Source organism: Trichomycterus rosablanca, chromosome 4, assembly GCF_030014385.1.
Source record: "Trichomycterus rosablanca isolate fTriRos1 chromosome 4, fTriRos1.hap1, whole genome shotgun sequence".
Classification (NCBI taxonomy): domain Eukaryota; kingdom Metazoa; phylum Chordata; class Actinopteri; order Siluriformes; family Trichomycteridae; genus Trichomycterus; species Trichomycterus rosablanca.
Window position 1 is genome coordinate 56,306,282 of NC_085991.1, and position 9,879 is coordinate 56,316,160.

General features: G+C 39.5%; 1 protein-coding gene across 1 annotated transcript; it reads right to left on the reverse strand.

Moving 5' to 3' along the window:
• Positions 1-2,449: 2,449 nt before the first annotated feature.
• Positions 2,450-9,129, reverse strand: LOC134312572 (zinc finger protein 501-like). The gene is made up of 4 exons (XM_062994611.1): positions 9,095-9,129; positions 8,468-8,599; positions 7,616-7,735; positions 2,450-3,694 (listed from the first exon to the last, which is right to left on the reverse strand). The coding sequence occupies exons 2-4, from the start codon at positions 8,538-8,540 to the stop codon at positions 2,481-2,483; spliced, it is 1,407 nt and encodes a 468-aa protein (XP_062850681.1). The 5' UTR covers positions 8,541-8,599; positions 9,095-9,129; the 3' UTR covers positions 2,450-2,480.
• Positions 9,130-9,879: the final 750 nt, after the last annotated feature.

A 9,879-nucleotide genomic window follows, 5' to 3' on the forward strand; every position in this document is an offset into this window, starting at 1 on the left:
TATCAAGTTGTACATAAGATTCTTTCTCTTTAAGCAAGGGTCACTTAACACAGGAAAGTTAACATTCTGTTAAGAACCAGCTGAAATAAATTTTAGTGTTATGATGAACCATCTTCTATGTTTAGCAGTTCTAAGACTTAACAATTACATAATGAGTGGTTTGTTTTTGTTGGGGTGTTAAGCTGCAGGAGGTCTGCAGGAGCTACACTGTCTTTGATTTGGGTGACAGTGGTGTGGAGGTGTATTATGGCCTCATTAAATTAAAGGGTATGATAAATGAAGTTGAACATAAAAGTGCCTATACCAAACCTCAACAACCAGACCAAACTCAATATAAGATGGCAAATCAAGCATTTATTTAGAACATTTCTGTAGCCATTGGCATAAAGTGAAGTAATTACAAACACAATAAAGAATAAACTATGAATTATGACCAACAATAACTTCAGGGGTGAGCAAAGGCCAACACAACAAACAAAACAGCTAAATTAGAAACCCTATAAGATAAGATAATCCTTTATTAGTCCCACAATGGGGAAATTTACATAGTTAGACAAGAAATGGTAACACATTGGGAGAGAGTATGAGATAAAAAAAAAACAGCAACCAGATTGTGCTCCCTGAGGAGCACGAAAAAAAGCCCCTAACAGCACACAAGCACATGTAAACATAAGAACATAACATAGTCACACAACGAGCCACGGGTTAGGGATGTGGGGATAGGAAAAAGTAACCAACTACGACAAGCAGCCATCCAGCGATTCGCAGCCATATGTCGGCGCGCACTGCAGCTCGTCCTGCCGTATTGGTGGGATTAAGCTAAGAGTGGAGACGTTGGTTGGGATTGGGAAAGAGTCTGTCAGTCATTCCATTCCTGCAGCACAAAAAAAGTCTGTACAAAGTTCACGATAACATGGCTGTTTACATCTCTTACTGCCCAGAATGAAAAAACAGTCAGTGGAGGCCGGGTAGGTACATAGCAACAAGTCCTCTGGAGGAATTTCCTTATCAGCTAGGCCGTTGCTGATAACAGGGGAGCCAAGAGCAGAAATGACTTTTGTTTTGTCTGAGCACTATAAAATTTTAACACGAACTCTCAGAATTAATGCGTCTCTGGTTCACCTCATTTCGCAAAGCCATAAGTTTCTCCAAGATGAAATCCATATTGCGATTAATATTCACAGTCTGAGTTCCAACGGCTCTGCCCACCATATCAATCAAATTGGGCAGTTTCTGGGGACCTTTGACAACTGACCCAACTCTTTTAATTTCCTGATACATCAGGGCGAAGCCTAATCCAATCAGCAAAACCCCCACAATCAAAGTTCCGAATAGATAAACATCCTCTACGTCCTCCAACGAAAGAGGTGCCAGGCACACGACCCTCCACTTCCCCCACGAGTCCATCGTGTATCCTGCCATCTGCGTTTCGTCGGGGCATGTGGGTTCCCCCGAACCCGAACTTCTCGATGAGAAGATGGTGTCAATAGCATTCAGAGACCATTTAACCAATTCCACAATTTGTTCTTTGAGGAGCAGTGCTAGAAAAATCTCTGTAGAGCAGAGTAGACAAGACAAGACGATACAGGAGAAGCCAAGCAGGGAAGATAAGGGAGGAGGAGGGAAAAGTGCGTCCGTCTTCCACGAGAGCTAGGATGAAAATAACCCTAGAAAACAAAATACAACAATAAACCCAACTCCCTAAATGAACGAAACAGTTAACTAAACTGTTAGTTTGTAAACTAAACAGTTAACAAATGAATAAACAAAACATAATCAATAGTTGGTTTGACTGAAGAGCAAGGTGAGGCAACCCCTGAACAGCCCACAGTCTTGCAAATGTGCCTCTTCTTCATGTCCTCATTTTGGCTCTATCATCCTGAGACTGACCCCTCTCAGCCAATCAGAAGTGCTATGAAAACCTGGAGATTAAGGACAGTAAGTAATCAATGGAGCGTGGCTTCACTGCTGCTGCTTCACCGGCCATTTCAGCCAATGTTTCAATAATTCTCTCTCAGTTATCAAACAAATAGCAAATTAGTAATATTAGCTCTTGTCAGGCTAATGCTAACTGCTTTCTGTTTAAATATTTGAAATCATAAGTTAATTTTTACCCTGAGTGTTCACAAACAGGAAAGTTTCTGTGTTTAATCCAAGTTTTCCAAGCTTTATTACTCTCAGGCTTTGTCCTCTCTCCTCATGTTATTCCTCTTTGGGGCGGCACAGTGGCTCAGTGGGTAGCACTGTCACCTCACAACAAGAAGGTCCTGGGTTCGATCCCCTTTGCCCATTTTAATTAGCTGTCATTCAAAGTTACTTATTTTATTATTTATTGAGATAAATATTAAATTTTTACAAAAGTTTCTCTCATTTTAAACACAAAAAGTTAAAATGGTTCAAAAGCTCATAATAAGCATGACCTCTCACTCAAACACACTCACTCAGAGAATGTGGTATAAAAAAGTTTATTTGGTACAATTTCATGCGTTACATGTATGTGTCTTAAATGCTGATAAATGAGCAAAGAAGTTTCCACACTGTGAGCACTGATATGGTTTCTCTCCAGTGTAAATGTGCTGGTGTATTTTGAGATCACTCAGTCGATTACAACTTTTCCCACACTGTGAGCACTGATATGGTTTTTCTCCAGAGTGAATGCACTGGTGTTGTTTAAGATCACTCTGTCTACTAAAACTCTTCCCACACTCTGAGCACTGATATGGTTTCTCTCCAGTGTGAATGCGCTGGTGTATTTTGAGATAACTCTGTTGATTAAAACTCTTCCCACACTCTGAGCACTGATATGGTTTCTCTCCAGTGTGAATGCGCTGGTGTATTTTTAGAACAGTCGCTTGATTAAAACTCTTCCCACATTGTGAGCACTGATAAGGTTTCTCTCCAGTGTGAATGCGCTGGTGTATTTTGAGATAATTCTGTTGATTAAAAGTCTTCCCACACTCTGAGCACTTATACGGTTTCTCTCCAGTGTGAATGCGCTGGTGTTTTTTGAGAACAGTCGCTTGATTAAAACTTTTCCCACATTGTGAGCACTGATACGGTTTCTCTCCAGTGTGAATGCGCTGGTGTATTTTGAGATGACTCTGTTGATTAAAACTCTTCCCACACTCTGGGCACTGATATGGTTTCTCTCCAGTGTGAATGCGCTGGTGTTTTTTGAGAATAGATGCTTGATTAAAACTCCTCCCACATTGTGAGCACTGATATGGTTTCTCTCCAGTGTGAATGCGCCGGTGCATTTTGAGATTACCCTGTCGATTAAAACTCTTCCCACACTGTGAGCACTGATATGGTTTCTCTCCAGTGTGAATGCGCTGGTGTATTTTGAGACTCTTCTGTATATTAAAGCTTCTTCCACAATGTGAGCACTGATATGGTTTTTCTCCAGTGTGAATGCGCTGGTGTATTTTGAGTTCACTCTGGAACCTAAAGCTCTTCCCACAATCTAAGCAGTCGTTTCCTTCTTTCTGTGTGGGACTGAAAGAGGTGTTAATGCTGACAGTACCAGAGGACGTTTGCTGATTACTGGAGCTTCTGGTGGGCGTCAGATCCTCATGTTCAGTCTTAATCTTCACCAGAGTCTCATATTCATCATGGTTGCAGCTCTTGATGTGATTGTGGAGGTGATTTTGGGTTGTAGAGGAACGTGGACACGAGGAGAATTCCTTGTTCATTTCTGAAGCAGAAAGAATAATTCATAATACATTTAACATTATAAATAATAAACATTGTTAGTAAATGTTAAAAAGTTTTTTTTACCCAAACTGAGATCCTGTGCTAAAGTACTGTAACCTGATTCATCCAGAATTATTCATTTCCTGCTCACATAAGAGTAATACACCCAGTACAAATACCCACACTTAAAATATGACAAGTCTACATCAGACCCCACCTTCATAAAGGTGTTTGTGTCTCACTGTGATTCCATTCCACTTTAACCATCAGAGTCTGGAAATATATGTCAAGGTTTTAATCCTTTTATCATATTCAACAAATGACACTGGAGTAGAAGATCTGAGCAGCAAGATTTGTCATTAAAAAGAAGTTGATGTTCTAACAAATGGTGGAGAATGCGGGCAATCTCAGTTCAGGTAAGTAATTTTTCTCACCTATCTGATTACTCTGGTCTGGGATCACTTACTATTGTTGTTGTTGTAGGTTTCCTCTCTTCTACACCAGAAGTATCATTAAATATTATTTGTTTAATCATTATTGGTACTCAATTTTTAGCATATTTGATATTTCTTGAACATTTCCCCTGAGAGAAGTCCTCAAAATTTTTTGTTGTTGTCCTGTCTTTTGTAAAATGGGTGCCAAGGTTCTAAGAACGGTAATTGTCCCAAATTCACATGAAACTCCTAAACAATGGCTTGATCGATTAAGACAAAGTTAGATTGATCATTTGTATGGATGGCTGAAAGTCATAGGGTGTAGAACTTTTCCAAGGCAGGGTTCTTTTGAATTTAAATATTTGTGAACTGCTACACTGTGTATAGTGGATAAATATGGAGACCCTGATTGGAATTATGGATTTTTAACAGGTGGTTTAGATTTTGGATGGAAAACAAAAGTATTTTGGATACATTTAAGATGGAAAAAGAAAAGTAGGGAATAAGAGGAATATAGATTCTGTGCCGGTTTGAGGTCAGTCTGTTGTTATAAGTCAGACAGTGAGAACAGAATGTAGGGAATGTTTCTCATATACAAACAACAAAACCTAAGTTGTATCTTGATTTATATATTGTAAACAATACTTGTCCTTTTAAAGAGGTGACTTCCAGCAACAACACTTAATTTAAAATTATTCCAATTGTAGTGTCAGATTTAAAAAATTCCTAAAATTTAGGAATAGTAAATCTGCTGATTACTGTTATATTGTTTCTAATTATAAACCTGAAAAGAATGAAACACCAAGTGATTTTGTAGTTAGTTTCTTAAAAAGATGAAGCAGATATATTTGAATATAGTTTTGACTCCTGTCTTGCTATCAACACTTGCTTGAATAATATGCAGGCAGATGATGCTCAGGTTATGCATTTACAACCAGGCATAACTGAAATGACTATAGAGTACTTACAGAAGTGTGTGCATGAATTAAAAGGTACTGGAGCATTTCCTGTTAAGTGTACTAATCCCTCAGCTGTGTCTGTTTCTTGTGTACAGGATGCTTCATGGGGCACGGTCAGGAAGAATGGTAAAAAGGGTAATTGCTATTATTGTGGAAAAACCTGGTCATTATGAATGTGAGCGTTATAAAAACAGCGTGAACGTTTTTGAACACGGTAAGCAGCCCCACCAGGTCAAAGGTAAAAATAAGAATATCAAACAAAAGGGCGCTTCATCTCAGAAGCAGCAGGTTTCTTTCTCAAACAACCCTCAGTGAACTGGTTCCACCCAGTGGGTTCCTATGCTAATAATGATGTACAAGGTCACTCCCAAAGCTCCTCCTAATTCACGATAGAGCTGCCCACACATCAGAGACCCTGAGGTGCAAATAGATCAGTCCTGCTTGACCACCTCCCTGTCTGACAAGTTTTCTACCTTACCATTACAGGTAGAGGATAAAGTTTATGACTTTCCTGTGGACACTGGTGCTACCTGTTCTTTTTGTGGTCATTCCTAACTCATTTGTTGGGACACAATTTAATGCACAAACTTGGCGTCACTATTTCCTTTAATTCTGAGGCTTGTGTTTTCTCTGTTTCAAATGATCACAGTCACAGAATGTACAAGTCCTCAGTTCCTATTGCATTGTGGGCCACCCACAAGAATGAGGCTGGTCTTATTCCGTGCAATCCTTACCAAGCACATTTGAAGACGCGGGAGCCAGTATTTATAAAGCATTATCCCCTGTCTGCTGATAAGGAGAGCGAAATACAACCGGTCATGTTATCATTGTTAGCTCAGGGTATCAATGTTCCTACTCTTTCTGCCTATAACAGTCCTGTGAACCCAGTTTTGAAGCCAGATGGCACATACAAGTTTACACAAGATATGAGAAAAAAAAATCAATGATCTAACTATTCCCATTGCTCCAGCGGTACCAGATGTAGTCACAATACTTACATCTATACCTGCCTCCTACCAATAGTACACAGTACACTGCTTTTTTCTCTATTCTGGTACATCCTGACACACAACCTATCTTTGTCTTTATCTTTAAAAAAAATCACATGGACCTGCAAACCAGGGTTCGTTGTCAGTCCAGCAGTTTTTTCTGCTGTGGTCAGACATGCTTTGGAAGGCCTTATCTTACCTGCAGGCTCTACACTTATCACCTATGCTGACAACCTGCTGGTTGCTGCCAAGGATGAAGAAACCTGCCATCAAGCATCCCTACTACTTCTTCAACACCTAGCACCAAGTGGATTTAAGGTATCACTGCACATACTGCAGTATTGCAAAGGCTCTGTTCAATATCTTGGCTTTACTCTCAACAGAGGCTGTAGAAGTCTCTCCACTGCAAGAAATACTTATCAGCAACATCCATAAGCCAAAGATTGTACGTGCAATGCTCAGTTTTCTGGGACTGGTAAATTACTGTAGGCAGTGAGTTCCTGATGCACATTTCATGTGATAGGTGCTTCTCTACTTATCTTTTTGCCAGGTTAGAGTGGAGAGCACCATTCCAGGTTCTTCAGTCAGCTCTCTGCTCTGCCCCAGCTTTGGGATTGCCCAGGTATGATTTGCCTTTCCATCTCTATGTTTCTGAAAATAGCTCATCTGTTGGTTGACTGTTTGGCTATTATTCATGAATCTTCTAGTATTAGACCAGATTTGTCACCTACTACTCTGCAAGAGGGGATACACATCTTTGTGGATGGTTCATGTTCCAAACCAAATGACTCCACCTTCCTTTGTTGATTATGCTGTATGTAAATTACCCAATATTGTGGTTACACATCCCAGCAATAGTTAAATACAGCACCTGTGTAAACAGGTTTTACTACACCAGCTATAAATACTAACCTGTTTCATAGAATAAACTAAACGTTTTACTCTGTGCATAACCATTGTGTTGTTCATTTCTTCAGACACTGAGACACAGATTCTGAGAGTGGTGAATTTCTATGTTGGGTCAGCAGGGGGTATTTGTTGTTGTGTGCTTCCGGCATTAATTAATCATCTGTTGATCTCTGTGTGCTGCAGTCTGTGTGGTTCTACCTGCCTGCATGTGTGAGAATCTGCATCCACTGTAATCACCTGTTTAAAATCGCATAATTATTTAGTTTTTATTACCTCATTACTAACCCTAATTTGTCCCTAACTGTTTTTGTAAGGTGTTGCAGGCCTGAAATACATGGATGGATGTTTATTAACAAATGAAATGAAGCTGACCAAACAAAACATGAACTACCTTAAGTTCATCCTGTCTGCAACTGAAATTCAAAGTAAATGTAAGAAACACTGCATTTTTATTTGCATTTTTGATACTGTCCCAAATGTTTATGATTTGGGGTTGTTGTAGTAGTAGCAGTGATGGTGGTAGTAGTGGTGGTGGTGATTCAATTTATATTTCTGGTGCAAAAATGCTTTAAGAAATTCAGACATTAATGAATCTGTATTAAAGATTAAAGAAAATATAAAAAAGTCTTACTGAGTTCATCTTTATCTTCAGGTTCTTCCTTCTTCACCGGCTTCATCTGGAAACCTCCATCCTGTTGATCCACTGGGGAGAAGAGTTCCTCAGAGATGACATGTTCCACAGGGATTTTACCTGAAATTCCATCAATATGTGAAGAAGAAACTCAACAGCTGAAGGAAATGTAAAATTGTGGGTTTGATTTTCCAATCACAAATAAATCCTAGTTAGATTTAAACCTTAAATCCAGACTGGAGTGGAGCAGCTCTTCTCCACAGGACAGTACGGTACAGTACAGGTTCTAATCCCACTATCCACATTCTCTTATTATTTCTACTGATTAGTGACTCCAATACTAACCACACTGTACTGTACCACACTGTACTGTACTACACTGCACTGTACTTCACTGTACTGTACCACACTGTACTGTACTTCACTGTACTGTACCTCACTGTACTGTACCACACTGGACTGTACTGTACCACACTGTACTGTACCACACTGGACTGCACCACACTGTACTGTACTTCACTGTACTGTACCACACTGTACTGTACTTCACTGTACTGTACCTCACTGTACTGTACCACACTGTACTGTACTTCACTGTACTGTACCACACTGTACTGTACTTCACTGTACTGTACCTCACTGTACTGTACCACACTGGACTGTACTGTACCACACTGTACTGTACCACACTGGACTGCACCACACTGTACTGTACCCCCAATGTACTGTACCACACTGTACTGTACCACACTGTACTGTACCACACTGTACTGCACCACACTGTACTGCACCACACTGGACTGCACCACACTGTCAGGTGGAAAAGTGTCATATTGCTCCATATTTACTTACAGAAGAAATCATCATCTTCATCCTCCTCCTTTTTTATTAGTTTCCTCTGGCATGTTTCATTTTGTAGATCCATGGTGGTGACACGTTCCTCTTCTGCTGCTTGTATTATTCAGCGGCTGAACAATAGAAATTCTATGAGGGACAAATTTCAAATGACAGTAAAAGTAACCAATCACATTTTCCCTCTAAATGTACAGGCTTTGTTATCACTAAAACATATGGATGTAATATAGAATTGTTCAAAGTTAAGGTTCTACACCGACTTGTTTATCAGTTTGCGTATATGAAAGTCACACACTTGAGAGAGAAAATACATATACACAAACTGCTAGCTTCTCCGCTAACTGTTAGCATCTCACATGATTCATCAACCGATTCATTTCAATATATAGATATAGGAATCAGTTTCGATCAATTAATTCATTTTGTTGGATCGGTTGAAATGAATCGGTTGATGAATCATGTGAGATGCTAACAGTTAGCGGAGAAGCAGCAGTTTGTGTTTAAATTAGAAGAGAGTTAAAGCTCCTCAAATCCTCACAGTGATATTTTATTATGAACTCTGGTGTGATTATTAATTAGAATGAATCTAGTAATTATAGAGTAATAAATGAATATTTTACTTACAGATGATTCACTTTAGTACAAACACATGAACCGCTGGGAAGCTTCTTCTTCTTGTTGTTTGAATTGAGGTGGTTGATTTATTATGTTCATGTTTATTGGCGCCACCTACTGGAATAAAGTGTGCGCACCGATATCTACAACACAATCATTCACAATCGTTCCTTAAGCTTTATTAATACTGATCAAGGTCGGGGTGCACTTTATTGTTCCTTACTTGTCTGTTTTACCACTGCTTTATCCTGGTTAGGATCGCCTGAGCGACTGTTTTGCCTGCATTGGTGTTTTGCCTAAACTACTGTTTGGTCGGACTTAGTGTTTTTTCTGAGTCGTATTTTGAGTTATTGTTTTGTATAAATACATTTTGTTTATATGATTGTTTCCATTTATTTTGATTTATGGTTTATTTTATTGGAGTATTGTTGTATGTGTTCTATTTTTGTCTTTTGTTTGTGTGGTGTAAGGGGGCTGCAAGAGACTAGGGACCCTGTGCTTACCTCATTGAGAGAGAGAAGTGAGAGAGATAAGTGTCCTTTGCCTCTTGAGCTAGTAATTATCATTGGTTTCCCCCCCTTCACCACCTGTTGTGTTTATAATTATTTGTTTTTCTTTTCCTCTGGCTGGACAGGAGCTGTGGGCCAAAGCAGGAGGCAAATGGACTTTGGTGGTGGAACCCTCTTCACTTGCCCTGCAGTCTAGAGCATGTTGGGTGTTATTGAGGTTTGTGGTGTGTAGTGTAGGAGATTCATTTACTTCCATATTTTCCGCTGCCGTGGTAAGCCCTCAGC

Excerpts from the sequence above, each read along its gene's own strand:
- LOC134312572 (XM_062994611.1), bottom strand. The coding sequence starts at position 8,540 with ATGGATCTACAAAATGAAACATGCCAGAGGAAACTAATAAAAAAGGAG. Across the intron at positions 7,736-8,467 it reads TGAAGATGATGATTTCTTCT|GTAAAATCCCTGTGGAACAT; the intron begins GTAAGTAAATAT and ends ATGGAATTTCAG. Across the intron at positions 3,695-7,615 it reads TGAAGATAAAGATGAACTCA|AAATGAACAAGGAATTCTCC; the intron begins GTAAGACTTTTT and ends TTTCTGCTTCAG.